At 38.0% G+C, this 15,092-nt stretch overlaps 1 protein-coding gene and 1 long non-coding RNA gene across 2 annotated transcripts; one reads left to right on the forward strand and one right to left on the reverse strand.

The window, feature by feature from the left end:
- The first annotated feature begins 1,481 nt into the window (after positions 1–1,481).
- Positions 1,482–3,744, forward strand: LOC134659494 (uncharacterized). The gene has a single exon (XM_063515138.1). It carries the CDS (start codon positions 1,535–1,537, stop codon positions 3,725–3,727), a length of 2,193 nt encoding a protein of 730 aa, XP_063371208.1. The 5' UTR covers positions 1,482–1,534; the 3' UTR covers positions 3,728–3,744.
- Positions 3,745–11,317: 7,573 nt separating this feature from the next.
- Positions 11,318–12,114, reverse strand: LOC134659631 (uncharacterized). Its single transcript, XR_010097820.1, has 3 exons — positions 12,020–12,114; positions 11,495–11,637; positions 11,318–11,417 (listed from the first exon to the last, which is right to left on the reverse strand). It is a non-coding gene; the product is annotated as an uncharacterized LOC134659631 (long non-coding RNA).
- Between the last annotated feature and the right edge of the window lie 2,978 nt (positions 12,115–15,092).

Here is a 15,092-nt window from a genome sequence, read left to right on the forward strand (position 1 = left end):
AATTAATTGCTTTTATGAAATATCTTAGCGAAATAATGTTTAAGGAATGCTTTGTATAAAGAAAGCGTGAACAAGGGCGTGTTCGGTGCACAAGCACTTATTATTTTACGTAAACAACTTAAAGATTAATTATAATATTAAGCAGTGCAATTCAAGATGCAATGCAATTAGCACTTTATGACTTATAGATTAAGGTTGATTAGCTCCAGCAGGCCAATGGATTAAGTGCTTTTAGGCTTAAAATGTTTTTAATTTTTATAATGATTTTAATGCTGAATTATGTATAGGCAAGTATAGGCGCGTAGCAGCATAGACGAAGAATGCACTCAAGATAAGAAAGATGATTAGCGGAATCTTAGAAATTTACTAAAAGTCGTAATTATTTTTTGGAATAAAGTACGCTAAGCACAAAATCAAAACTAGGATAGGTAAAAGGGTAAAGGATAAGGATTGAGCACTCCCCTGGAAGTAGATCGCCGTCGAGACCCGCGTGGCATGCAGTCCAAAGGTTGCGCGCTGCAGTTTCTTTGTTCGTGCTTCTCGAACGTTCTGCCTTCCCTGTTGCTATGTCGCGTACGCGCAGATGTCTTGAGGTGACTAGTCCTGTCACGGTCGCCAAAAACTTGCAGGCGATTATGGTGCAAGTAAAAGATCTTGATGTATGATAAAAATAGGGATTTAATATCCGATACTGATACAAGCGTATTATGAGATAAAAATAGTATGTAAGACGCGTGCGGCGTTGTGGGTGCCGCTGGAGCTAATGGAGTGTGGTGGGGTCCGTATCTGTTCCCCGCGCGCCCGCGCCCCGCGCGGTGACTTGTTGTCGTAGACAGTTCTTATTAGGTTCTTTCGGTGTATTGATCTATTTTCTCTAGTTAATTTCTTCTCCAGTATTTTTATATTAATCACATCATATTAACTTTTTACATAGATTTGTTTTTTGACAACATTTATTCACATTACAGGTTCTGTGGCCTTGTCAGCACCATTGAAAACTGAAGATGACTTTGAGATCGAAATCAAATTTGAGCCTGAGGCCCCTCCCGCCTGCACCTTTGTCGAGAAATCTCAACCATCACCGGGCCAGGCTGAAATTAAAAGTATACCAAACATACAAGTGTTTCAACATACAACACAAACAGTAAACAGTACAGGCATAATTCCAGTTCTACCACAATGCAGCACTGCACCGATTCTTTATTCAAAATTAAGTAATCTGACTCCAGGACTTGTCACACTACCTCAACATACTCCGATAATTGTACCAATGAACGCGACACAAACATCAGTGACCGTAACACAAACATCAGTGAACGTTACACAAACATCAGTAAACGCAACTAAAACATCATTGAACGCAACACAGATACCATTCAACCCATTACAAATATCATTTAATCCAAGACAAATATCATTTAATCCAAGACAAATATCATTGAATCTAAGACAAATATCATTTAATCCAAGACTATTGAAACCAACACAAGTACCAATCAAAACTCAAGTACCACACCAAGAAAATAGACTTAAAATGACTAAAATGCGCAACATACCAGAACTGCCCGAACCAACTTATTTAGACCACCAAGTCAATATTGGAACACAGACAGATATGAAAGAAGCTTTCTACAGAAAAGCAACGTATTCTGCTGTAGAACATATCAATATACCACCACCTAAAGATAATAGACTAGCAGATATAATGAACAGATCAGTCGCTTCACAAACTGCCCCAGAATTGGTAGAAGTATTCATTGAAGATGTTAAGCGAAAGCTTGGAAAAGAATTGGACGAAGCTAATAAGAATTTGCATGGAGCTGAGAACCCAACTATGGAGAAGACACAGTTTCTAAAAGGATGCGATAAATATTTAGACGAGAAGATAGCTAATTTCGTTAAATCACACGCTTATCTGACAAATAAGTTTGTTGGACATAAATATCCAGATGAGTTTAAGATTTTCGCAATGAAATTGTACTTGTGGAATCCTAAATCTTATAAATTCGTTGAAAAGTTCTTCGATTTGCCTTCGAAAGATGTTATAAAACGGTTCAGAATGCCAGTGAGGAGTGGATTGAACCCCTGCCTAATGGAGGCTCTGAAAGTTAAAATAGAGCAAATGTCGATCTTAGGGAAGCAGTGTGTTGTGTGTGTTGATGTGGTCCAGCTAAAAAAGAATCTATATTATGATGTGGGTCTTGATTATTTGTGTGGACTGGAAGAAATAGATGGCGTTGTTGGGGAGAAGCAAGCGGAGTATGCTGTTTTAATAGCAGTGCGTGGACTTTATACTAGATGGAAACAACCAGTGTCCTTCGCTTTCGTGGCTGAGAAGCGCAGACATCCAGAGATACAAGCGTGGCTGCATGCAACCATAGAGTATCTCTTCGATATGGGCTTAAATGTTAAAGCACTAATAACAAGCCCAGATGAGGAATTTCTAGATCTTCCCGAAGAGCCTTACTTTGAAATTAAAGGTGGAAAAATTTATAACATAATTGACTTTCCAGATCTTTTGAAAACGGCTAGAGACGAATTAATAGAAAACGATTTCCATATAGGCAGCTCTGTCATTAAATGGCAGCATGTTCTGAACGTTTATGATTCTGATAAGACACAGGAATTGAGAGTACTGTCAAGTTTGACAGATAAACATGTGAGACCTGACGATACATCAAAAAACGATGTTAAATTGGCGACGCAACTTTTTAGCAGCGATTTAGCTGCCGCCATGCATTTTTACGTAGTCGGTCGCTTGCAAAATAAAGAGATTAAAGCTACAGTTGAATTTATGAACAATATGAAGGAATTATACGATATATTGTACTCAAGAAGTTTAACAAACGCTTACAGATCTACGACTGCGCAAAATAAATTCTTAAAGGAAATTGTTGAGTATTTCAAAAGAATACAAATGAAAAACAATAACGGAAATGTTACTGAAAGCAAATTCGTCACTGGACTGATATTCACAGTGAAATGTATCAAGTCTTTGGCAGCAGATTTAAAGAAATGTAAAATGAATTATTTACTAACAAAAAATCTTAGCAAGGATTTTATGCAAGACTATTTCAAAGACACCAAACGTGTATCGGAGCTACCCACTCCTATTGAATTCACCAGAGGATTCAGAAAGCTATTTTTGAGTAATATTTTGAATAACACAAAAAATACTGCAACTGGAGAAGACATGATGGGAACTTTAGTCAAAATATCTGAATATGTCAAAGGAGATATGGATAAAATGGAGGTGACAGAAGATGCTACACGTTTAAGTATAGGCATTAACGACTATAAGATTTCCTGGCCTTCAAACGAGTACATAGCTGGATATATCCTACGCAAATGTCTTGAAAACCATACATGTGAGAAAGCTGTAAAAAATATATGTGATTATTATAATTTTGAAACACAGAGCCATGATGTATTGTTAAATACGTTTCAGTTTTATAATAATAAAAATGTTGATAAAATATGTGATATTCAACCTCCTGTACTATTACTGGAATTCGTAAATTTAATGGAAAAGAGATTTAACGAATATTACAAAAGTGCGAAGGATAATATGAATTTTGGTTGGAACTTGTATTCTATTATAGAGAAAGATTCCTTTAAGATGCCATGTGAATGTTTTCCTAATAAGTTTTTGAGGGTTCTGTATATTCGACTTAAGATATTCAGTAGTGTTAAGGAGTGTAATAAGATTAACAAAACTAAAAGATGAATGATTTATTTAAATAAAATAAATGTTTTGTATCATAGATAGTTTTATTTAATTTGGAAGTTCTGAAGAAATCATATAAAGTAGGTAGGTAGGTATAAGTACATACTACCTACTTACTTAGAAAAGTAGGTAAGTCCCCACTCTGACAAAATTCGTTCAGGTAAGTGAATGAACGTTTCAAAATTACCCGAATACAGGTTAGGTACTCTATCATTTATCTAAATAAAAACTGCCCTATGTCCTTCCTCGGGCCTCAAACTATCTCCATCTCCATAGCAAATTTCACCTAAATCGGTTCAGCGCTGTGTTTGTAGAGTAGAAGCAATAGACAGACCGAATTACATTCGCATATATATTATAATATTAGTAAGAATTATGAAACTAAGTTATTTTAAGCAACTATAAATATCAGATTATCAATCTTCGAGCAACACCGGTTTCCGACAAGTCGGAAGAAGTTATCAATTTATCACTTATCACTAATTGTAAGTATTAAAATAACGGAACTTTTTACTACGTTGCCAACTCTCCATGAAAAATAAAATCCGTTTATTAAATAACTTGGATCGCAAAACGTCCTATAGCTTAAATTTTTAACACCAATTCTAAACCTTATTACTACGATTTACAGTAGCTTTTTCTTTATTCTCAATAAGCACTTAAGCTTTTTTAGAACCATGCGTTACGAATCGCAGCCGCGCGCCGTCAGTGCCCGGCCCGCCATCTTGGCGTCAACGCGTTTCTCGTTATTCCCGTTAATTTAACCAGTTATTTAACGAAAATGAGTGACTCTGGTAGACGCGGGAAGAATATGATTTGGGAATACTTTGATAAAGTGGACGACGAGAATAAGGAGGCTGAATGTAAATTGTGCCATAACATGTTTAATTATAGGTCCACCTCGCATAACCTCAAAAATCATTTGAAGCATAAGCATAACGATGCATTTATGAGTATTCCGGTAACTGAGACACCGGGGAAGGTTATGAAAATTAGGAAGAGTAGGTCCTCTGTATGGGAATATTTTGAGGTAAGATACTTAAATTTTGAGTAAATTTTCGAATGAAATATTTACGTTTTATATTGAGAACCTAAATAAATAAACGATTTGAAGCTGGTTGTCGTTTCGTTCTTCAACACTCATACTGATAGGTACGCACCGGCAACAAATTTTCGCTAGAGCTGTTTTCAAGTACATATGTATTTCGTCTTGACACAATGGCGGTAAATAAACGTACGATCCATCTGATACTAGAGTACTGAGGTGTCACATGTGCGCTGCCGTTAAAAATTAAACCAGGCTACCGCAAAAAACGTTTTTTTTTGTTTGTTTAAGATATTAACTATCTTGCAAGACTGATAAGCATCTAATTGGATTTTCATCATGTGTTATTACTTCCGGTCTTATTTTTAATTTTTTGTTGTTGTTAGCGATTGAACACATAGTCAGCATAATAGTAAGCTGACTAAAGGTGTCATATGCGCGAGTCGCGATAAAATCACTGTATACTACGTAACAGGTGCAATCCGTGCAGGTGCAGGTAACTTTATTTGACGTTCATAAGCGCATTGTAATTATGCCTACTTGAATAAACTATCTTTTATCTTTATCTTTTAATCCACAGGTGTTCGACAATGAGAAGAAAGTCGCGAGCTGCAACGAGTGCCAGCGCACCATCTCGTACAAGACCACCACGGCCAACCTCAAGACGCATCTCCGACGCGTGCACGAGCAGCTCTACGCCGAGATGGAGGGGGAGGGGGAGGAGAAAGAAGTGTTCCTTGAGGGAGATGGGGGTGAGTAGGTAGCCTATACCAGCACATCTCGTACAAGACCACTACAGCTAATCTGAAGACGCATCTCCGACGCGTGCACGAGCAGCTCTATGCCGAGATGGAGGGCGAGGGGGAGGAGAAAGAAGTGTTCCTTGAGGGAGATGGGGGTGAGTAGGTAGCCTATACCAGCACATCTCGTACAAGACCACTACAGCTAATCTGAAGACGCATCTCCGACGCGTGCACGAGCAGCTCTATGCCGAGATGGAGGGCGAGGGGGAGGAGAAAGAAGTGTTCCTTGAGGGAGATGGGGGTGAGTAGGTAGCCTATACCAGCACATCTCGTACAAGACCACTACAGCTAATCTGAAGACGCATATTATCTCTGGCGCGTGCACGGGCAGCTCTACGCCGAGATGGAGGGCGAGGGGGAGGAGAAAGAAGTGTTCCTTGAGGTTGAGGGAGATGGGGGTGAGTAGTTCATACCAGAGATGTTGCGGATGCCGATTTTTTGACGTCCGCGGATGCGGATGCGGATGCGGATTTTTAAAGGCTCACATCCGCGGATGCGGATGCGGATGTCAAGATAGATACATAAAAAACGTCAAATAATTACATTTTAGTAATTTTTATTTCCAAAAACCGGCCAAGTGCGAGTCGGACTCGCGTTCCAAGGGTTCCGTACATTAAGTTCCACTCACGCTTGACTGCTAATTTCTAATAGGTTTTTTGGCTAATGACGAAATTTCCTAGCAGTCTAACACTTATACCGATGCTAAGACGTTCCTGTACCGACCTGTTCCACATCCGCATCCGCATCCGCATCGATTTTATGCGGATGCGGATGTTGAGAATAATGCGGAAGTTCCGCGGTTGCGGATGCGGATGCGGATATTCGCAACATCCCTGGTTCACACATGGACGTTTTATAACCTACAAGTTTACAGGTGTAAAACGTTTTTTATCTACACTGACATCACCTGTGTATTATGATTTATGTTCTTTCTCAAGATTCTAGAGTAAATTCGATTGATGGCAGCACATTACGAATAGAGTAGCTAACCTTACAAGTTACAATTTGTTTATATGAAAAAGAGAAAAGTAGGGTTGTTGGTCTAGCTACTGGAGAGAAATAAGTGGACTGTAAAACTTATGCAAAAATATATTAAAAACTACCAATTGACCGTTACAATAAATCAGAGCGCGGCGCGTACAGTCTATCGCGAGCGGGACGGGCGCGAGCCGTCGTGTTTCGTGTGTCGCGGTTGGTGAGATAATGGCGTACGCGGTGCGCGGGGCGCGGTGCGCGGGCGCGGCCGCGGATGGACGACCGGTTCTGCTCCGAGCGTCCAGGACTCATGAAGATGCGCTGGTGCTATCAGCACCAAGGGTAGGGTAGCTCAAGAGCTTTTTGAAAACTTACTTACTTTACTTTACTTAACTTACTTTACCAGTTACCTTTAATAACGGAAAATGTACGTTAAAAGATGCCACAACACCTCTATTTTGATTAAGTAATACCTAACTGCTATTTGAAAACCTATGTAAATGTAAATATAAAAATGTTAAAATTATAACAATACTTAGTAACGCATCTAAAGTATCTAAACATTCACTTGATCTACGCTACATGTATTGAAATAAGTGCCCTCTATACAAATCTTGCGGAACTCTGAAGCAAAATTACTAAATTACTGCTAATTGTCAATAAGTAATTAGAAATTTAATATTATTGTTTTTAAATTCATTTCCTTGTCTTTATTTATACCCTTAAATGATATGGAAATAATAAACAAATGTAATTTAACATAATAACGTGCATGCATTCGGTTTATAACCTCAAAATGGGGTTTTAAAACGTTTTACTTGAATAACGGTACAAACGGTGGAAAGTTATATTATTAACTTTATTATACTCAGCCGACTTAATCATAAGATGTATGGCTTATAAAATAAACAAGATTAAAAAAAAAACTTTATGTTCGTTAATTAATAAAAACGACAAAATTTAATATTCATTCATAAGTGATTCATAAGTATTCATAACATAAACCAAGGAACGTGAAAAAAGGAAAATACGGAACCCTATTAAAAGGGTATACATACCCTACAAAGGAAATAAAACGGACAAGTGCGACTAGTGCGAGTCGGACTCGCCCACCGAGGGTTCCGTACTTTTTCCGAGTCCGACTCGCACTTGTCCGGATTTTTTTCTACAAATTTAAGTTTAAGTTCTACAAGCTGGGTAACCTATAGGTAGGTATAATAACTTATTACAACATTTTCATTTACTGTAATGCATTGTGGATAACTATATCGGAAGATTTGTAAGACAAACAAACACATTTCGCTACGTGAGTGTTTTCACGATTCCCACTTACAATCTGTCACGCCATTTAAAATTCGAATCAAAGCCACTTGTATTTCACATCTTACATCTTACGTAATAAAGTTCATAATCCAATGACTAATTAACTTGTTTACATCGTACCAACATTCTAGAATAGGTTAAGCAATGCCAACGACTATTCGAATTTGAGCTTTATTGGTTTGCAATACGGTTGTGTTTTAGTATTTCCCTTTTATGTCAATACGTTGTATCGTGTAAATACTTGCGAGTAGAGAGCAAAGGCGAGCTGGCAACGTCGCTGTTTATATTGATCATTCTAAATTTGGAATGAACCAGTCGCTGCCGCTGGGATACATTCACTACCAAAAGGTTTCATGTTGTATATGTTCTGTAGCGCTTAAGGTCTTTATTTATACCTACTTACTTAGTTAATAAAAACTAGTTTCAGGTCTTGAAACTAACCTTTGGCAATTTAGCGTCATTTTATATCTAGTGACGACAAAAGTTTACCTACTAAATTTTACGGTAGGGGGCTATTCACAAATTACGTCATTTCAAATTAGGGGGGGGGGGTCTGGACGTCGGAGTCAAAAATCGTCAAAAATAGATGACGTAATTTGTGGATAGCCCCTAGGTACTTATACCTAGATAATCAAGATAAAATTGAGAGCCCTAAATAAACCTTCAAAAGCGGATATCTGAAAAACTACACCTACAAGATATCGAAACTCTTGACCAAATAAAACTTGTAAGTAACAAATTAAATCACCTTTCATTTTGTATAAGTGGCCAACTGGCCATGTCGCTAAGACGCATAGTTTCCGACTTTTCTGAGATATAATCAAAAAACCGAAAAATAAGAAAAACATACGTCATGTTATTATTTTAATGCCAGAGATCAGAATTTGGTGAATGCATCCTTTCTGCTAAACTGTGTACTTTCTGTGTCCAATTAGGATCCTTAGGAATAAAAGAAACAGTAAATAAGTATATTACATAGGTACCTACTTAATTTATTTACTCTTCTTAGTAACTTGTTTCCTCTGCAGATGTCTTGGTTTGCGGGGATTCTTACTATACTTATTATGCTCTCGGATAGAATGTTCAATCTTCAGCCTTATGAACAACACCTTCATAAACTTCAATGGAAAACATTCACACGGTAATTCAAAAGTATCTCCTTCCATAAATTTATATGTGTTCCAAGCGAAATACATCGGGTCTTTGTCCTGTCTAGTGAAATACTCGCAGTATTTCTGATCCATTAGGTCTACAAAATCTACCAGGTAACCAGGAGGTTTGAGAAGATGGATACTGTTTACGTTCTCTGCATTATACTTTCGAAAATTTTCAAGTAGCGTCTCCGCATTCTCTTCAACAGGGATATCGTAATGTGTGCTCAGTTTTTCTATAAATTTCTCACAAGGATGCTTTTCTAGACACTTCCGAATTAGATATCCAGCTATATATTCAGTTGACGGCCATTGTATTTTAATGTCACCGACTCCGGCACCTAATATTCGTTTCAATCGATCCACTTCGAGTTCATCTTTCTTTTCAGTGTCTGTTTTCATATATTCGCTTATTCTGTACAACGTTGATTTCAAGTCTTCGCTGTCACCATCTTTGTGTACTAAATTTACTAGAAATAGGCGACGGAAGGAACGAGCGAACATGATGGGTGTTGGTTTCTCGCAACAGTTGCCTCCTAGGCGGCGGCATTCATCGAAATACACTTCCAAGCAGTCCTTGCTTAAAACCTTCGTGTTAAGGTACTGAAGGTTTTCCTTCTTTAACTCTTCTAATAGAGAAACTGCTGATTTTATATTTACTTTAAGTCCATTAACGAATTGAGCTTCAATTTCATTCCCACGCTTATCTTTCACATTTAAGTTTTGGAGATATTCTAAAACATCAGACAATATTTTCTTCTGCTGATCCGTTCCTTTATAAGCCTTTGCCAGAGACTTTGAAGCTAATATGTCGAAAATACTGCCCATTTTGGCTACCAATTCCAATGTATCTTTTATGTTCTGGTTTGCCATGTTAGAAATAACATGAAAATTCATCGCAGCAGCGACACTGTTGCTAAATATTTGAATTGCCAAATTGACATCATCTTTTGCATCTCCAGAGGGTCTTACGTGTGCATCCGTGATTTTAGGCAACAGACTTAAGTCATGATCGCTGTCTTTGTCATAAACCTTTAGTATATGACTCCATTTAGCAACTTTTGACCCTACGTGGAAGTTATATTTCATGAGCGCGTCTCTAGCACTCTTAAAGAGGTACCTCACATCATAAAAGTGGTAGATTTTCCTCTCATCCATTTCGAAATAGTATTCACCGTCCGGTAAAGAAACATCCATGAAGTCATTCTCTAAATCGACTACTAGAACTTTGATGTCCAGTCCTATATCAAACATTATTCCCATGACCTTGTGCATCCATTCCTTCAGCTCCGGATACCGGCGCTTCTCCGTCATGAATGAGAATGAAACAGGCTGTGTCCACTTCGAATATAAACCTCTAATCATCAGCACAGCGGCATATTCAGCCGGCTCAGGCCCTAAAACTTGATCGATCTCCTGCATCCCACACAAAAAGTCATTGTTCACTTCGTACCAAAGATTCTTGCTAACTCTCATCACATCAAAGCATATAGCACACACCTTCTCCTTCTCAGACATCTTGCTCACTTTGACTTTCAAGTATTCCATCAGATTTGGATTAGTTCCTGTTCTGGCCGGCATTTGTAATCGTTTCAGCGTGGTCTTGGACGGCAAATTGAAGATCTTCTCAACAAATTTGTAAGATTCCGTATTGCTTAGACACAAATTCAGTGCAAATACTTTGAAATCATTTCCGTATCGGTTCCCTTTGAATTTTTCTTGTATATGTGAGTGAGTCTTTACAATATGAGCGATCTTCTCGTTTAGATAACTGTCGCAACATTGCAGGAATCTACTCTTGTCCATAGAAGCGTTGGTCAATATCTTGGTCTTTCTGTTCGCGTCCCTGATTTCTGCCTTCATCTTTCTCTTTATTGGCTCTGTAAAGTACGCTAGAAGAGGCGCCGTGGTTTGCGTTTGAGCTAATTTGGTTGTCTTTTGTTCATTGATTCCTTGCGCTAGATTTATCTGTTCGGCACCAGTAATACAAGCAACGCTTAGGTAATTTTTTTTGCGAGAAAATGTTTGAGTTGCTGTAGTGCGTACGCCGGGCTCAGGTTTAATAGTTAAAGGATCTTTGTCTTTACATTGTGTTTCTATGTGTAAAGGTTCTATGATTGGTTCTTCTTTGACCTTGATTAATTCTTCGTTATTTGGTTCTGCGATAGCTAGAGGATCATTGTCTTGACATTGGGTTTCTATGTTTAAAAAATCTATCGGTTCTTCTTTGATTATTAAGTCTGTAGTTGGTTCTTCCAGTTCTATTTTGGTCTGTATTGTTGTTTCAGTTGTTTGTTCTATGTCGGGTTGTGTCTCTAGGCGTGGTTGTTTGCTGTTGGTTGGCACGTTCGTATCTTCTGGTTTCCTTTTCATTTGAGGCGTTGCCGTTGGCTCTGGGGGAGCAAAATAAGAAATATACAGTTTTTTTTCTTCAAGTACAATATAGACCGAGACAGAGATAGATACTTACGCTTGTCGATCGTCGGTAGTGCGTCCCCCCTCAACGCTCTCTTGACGGTGTACTGATTAGGGGAGAAGTGGTCTGAACAGACCCGGTCTTCGGCTGTCGGTGCCATGTCGAGACGGTTGATCAGACGTAGCCATTTTGAACGCCTGTAGGAGAAGCCACCAATTTTAAAATACCTACTTATGTTAAAAATAAAATAACCCCTAAAATACAAAAAAAAACGTAAAATCTTTTTCTGTCACTCTAATTACGACTTCATTGGAGTAAAAGAGAAAGATCCCCGCAATTTGCGAATTTCGGTTTTCGCGGTAGAGGCCCAGTATCCCGCAAATCCGAAGGGCGCGTCAAGGTCCCTCAGCCTCCGTCGATATTTGCGAAGTGCGCAATATGACGCACGCGGCCCAATTCGAACAATGCTTATAAGATGTCACAGCGATCTGACGACGAAAAACGATCACTGCAGACTTATCTTGGTCTAACTCTATTGCTCTTGCATTATTTTGTAAATGGAATAAGTAAATTAGGTACCATAATGGCTCCCTGGGGAACTCATAGAACACCTTTCCGGGTTGCCCCTGTTCGGTGTTGCCACATTCAGGCACACAGCATTGGATTTTTGACGGCACGCTCCACGTATCTGTAGGGAGATTACAATAGTCATACTTATACGTATTTTAATTAATTAAACATTTATTGCACGAGCAGAAGAAACTACCTACTGTAATCCTTGTTTTTATATCCTGGTTATTAAACTGACAATGTAATTGCCCCAATGTGTTGCCCGATCTATGATTTCAGTACGTAATTTGCACAAAAGCAGGTTGTTTGAGTAAATTACCCAATCTAACTTATACTTGGTCAACCAGATCTTGACAGTAGAAAAAGGCGGCAAATTTGAAAAATGTAGGCGCGAACGGATATCGTCCCATAGAAAATTTGAATTTCGCGCCTTTTTTTACTGACAAGATTTGGTTGACCAGCTATATTAAGTATATTGTGGCACGGGCAGAGGGCTATAAATAACCGCGAAAATCGAAGTTCGCAAATTGCGGGCATCTTTCTCTGCCACTCTAATTACGCCTTCATTTGAGTAAAAGAGAAACATCCCCGCAATTTGGGAACTTCGATTTTCGCGGTTATAGCTTTGGTTATATAGTCCGTCAACCAAATCTTGTCAGTAGCAATGTAAAGCAAACTAAAGTAGGGCAACACTCAAAGAGCAGTATTGCGCTAAGAAAAGCAGCAATGTACATCGAACCAAAAGATTTTTTTTTCGCTGAGCGCGCCCTGCGTACGTCAATTCAAATTGTCACTCGCGGTTTATTGAAAAAATTTGGAAAAAATTTGAAACATGTACGGACAATTTAAAAGCGATGTTAAAACAATGTTAATCAAAATGATGAACAAATTAGAAGATATCAAAAACAACTCCCTATCGTAGTGCTTATATTCTCTTTGTTCCCTGTCTGTCTTCTAAGTTTACTAAAATAAAATCATATCAAAATGCAGATAGTTAGATAGTGCATATATTTGTTATTTACAATATAATATGCCACTTGTTAATGTAAATTAGTGTACTCTTCTGGATGAATATGACATACCTGTGTAATTTTTTTGATTGGTATATATTGTACAATATACATATTAAAAATAAAACAACTGATATTTGGGTGTTTATTTAATTTAAAGGTAAATAAGATAAGGGTCACTTTAGCTTACACTATAATTCAGGTCATTAATTGAAAAAATATAATGAAGTTACCAATGTTACCGGGTCACTTCAACCAAGCATAATACTCTGTAGTAATCTATTTCATCTTAAGCATAAAACAGATTTGTTTCAAAATGTGTAATTTAAGTTTTCAAACATATGGAATTACTCTAAGTCTTCTCTATGAAATATATAACTTAAATTAACTTACAACAAAGATTTCTGAGGTATTAACTGTTTTTAGTTTACCTAAAGTAAGTAAAGTAATTTGTCTAATTTAAAAATTAAGTACCTTGGTACCTATTTTATTTCATGACTTTTATTGAACAAACAGGTATGTACAGCGACTTAAAACTTCTTTTAAATAGATACATCCCTACTTCAGCAAGTATAAACTAGGATTTCCCATAGGCAGTCCCATAGGTACAAATGTGCAGTAACGGAGTGCGTGAATCAAATCAGCCTACATAATCTATTTTCTTGATTAACATAATCACAACTTTTACAAGAATAACCTGTTCCATTGCTCTCAATATTTTTGTTACATTTTTAAATAATAAGTTTATTTTTCGACTTGGTTGCGTTGTACACGTACATAAACCGCCATAGGTAAGTATTGTCTGAAGAGATACTACCTACTACGAACGCCTTATATTGGGCAAGATTTAATCCTGCAACAAACATGTATGGATTAGGTAGATATTGCGAAAGAACGGCGATATAATCAAGGCTCTTAATACTGTTTAAAAGTTTACCTTTGTAAATAGTCACAACTGATTGCTGTAAATATTAGACATGTGGGCCTATGGACGGTTTCCAGGACACAATTTATGGTCTTGTTGGATAGATTTAGGCATACGTTTTAATTTTATTTATGCTTTTTAACCCTAAAACAAAAAAACTGAACATAATCTTAAAAGTTCGAAAGAGTTCTTCCAGTACTTGTCATAACCTCAATTTTTAGTAATGTTTACCATCAACGAGCATGATTGTACATTGTAGGCCCCTTAGCTTTGCTTATTCTTATTTAATGTATTGGTATTTAATGGTGACAGCAGAAATATCTCTTGAAACAGAAACGATTCAGAATGAAAACCAAATGAAAACAAATAAGGTGACGGCTGTCATTCACGATCCACATTCCACAGATAAAACACAGATGACACGCGTTTTGGAATTATTCGAACACAGTGTTGCTAACCCGCGATTTTTCAAATTTGCCGCCTTTTACTACTGACAAGATTTGGTTGACGGACTTTAGCTCTGTTTTGCCCTGTATCGAACCTTTAAAAACAGTATAATAGCTTTACATTCTCGCGTAAGCCACGAGCCGAGCCGCGAGCCGCGCCACGAGACGTGAGTGTAAACGGTGGGCTCGTGTCTCGTCTCGCGGCTCGTAAGCTCGTCGAGCTAATATAATTTAAACACTAACGGCACGGCATAAGGTTTATAACCGAATGACAAGCCGAACGCGAGCCGCGGGCCGCGAGTCTAAACTGGCTATTGCGTGCCTAAAGCCCCCTTCACACTCATGCGCGAATCGCGAACGCGAGTGTGGAGTCGATTTTCACAGACAGCGAAATCGACTCCACTCCACACTCGCGTTCGCGGTTTCGCGTCGCGATTCACGCACATAGTCTGGAGGGGGCTTAATAAATCTTTAAGCTTAATTTCACACTCACCGGCTGTAGAAGTGTTTCTATTGGTCTTTCTGGAGCTTGAACCGCTGGTACCGGCTTCAGGTTGGAGCATCTTCTAAAGTTTCTAAACCCTGTTTACAATATACAATACAAAATACCTAAATACAATACATTAACAATATACCTATATTATAAATACCTAATAAGTTTTTTGTTAGGCCTAGAAAATGTCAACAAAATGTAGAAAATT

Source organism: Cydia amplana, chromosome 25 (genome assembly GCF_948474715.1).
Source record: "Cydia amplana chromosome 25, ilCydAmpl1.1, whole genome shotgun sequence".
NCBI classification, from domain to species: domain Eukaryota; kingdom Metazoa; phylum Arthropoda; class Insecta; order Lepidoptera; family Tortricidae; genus Cydia; species Cydia amplana.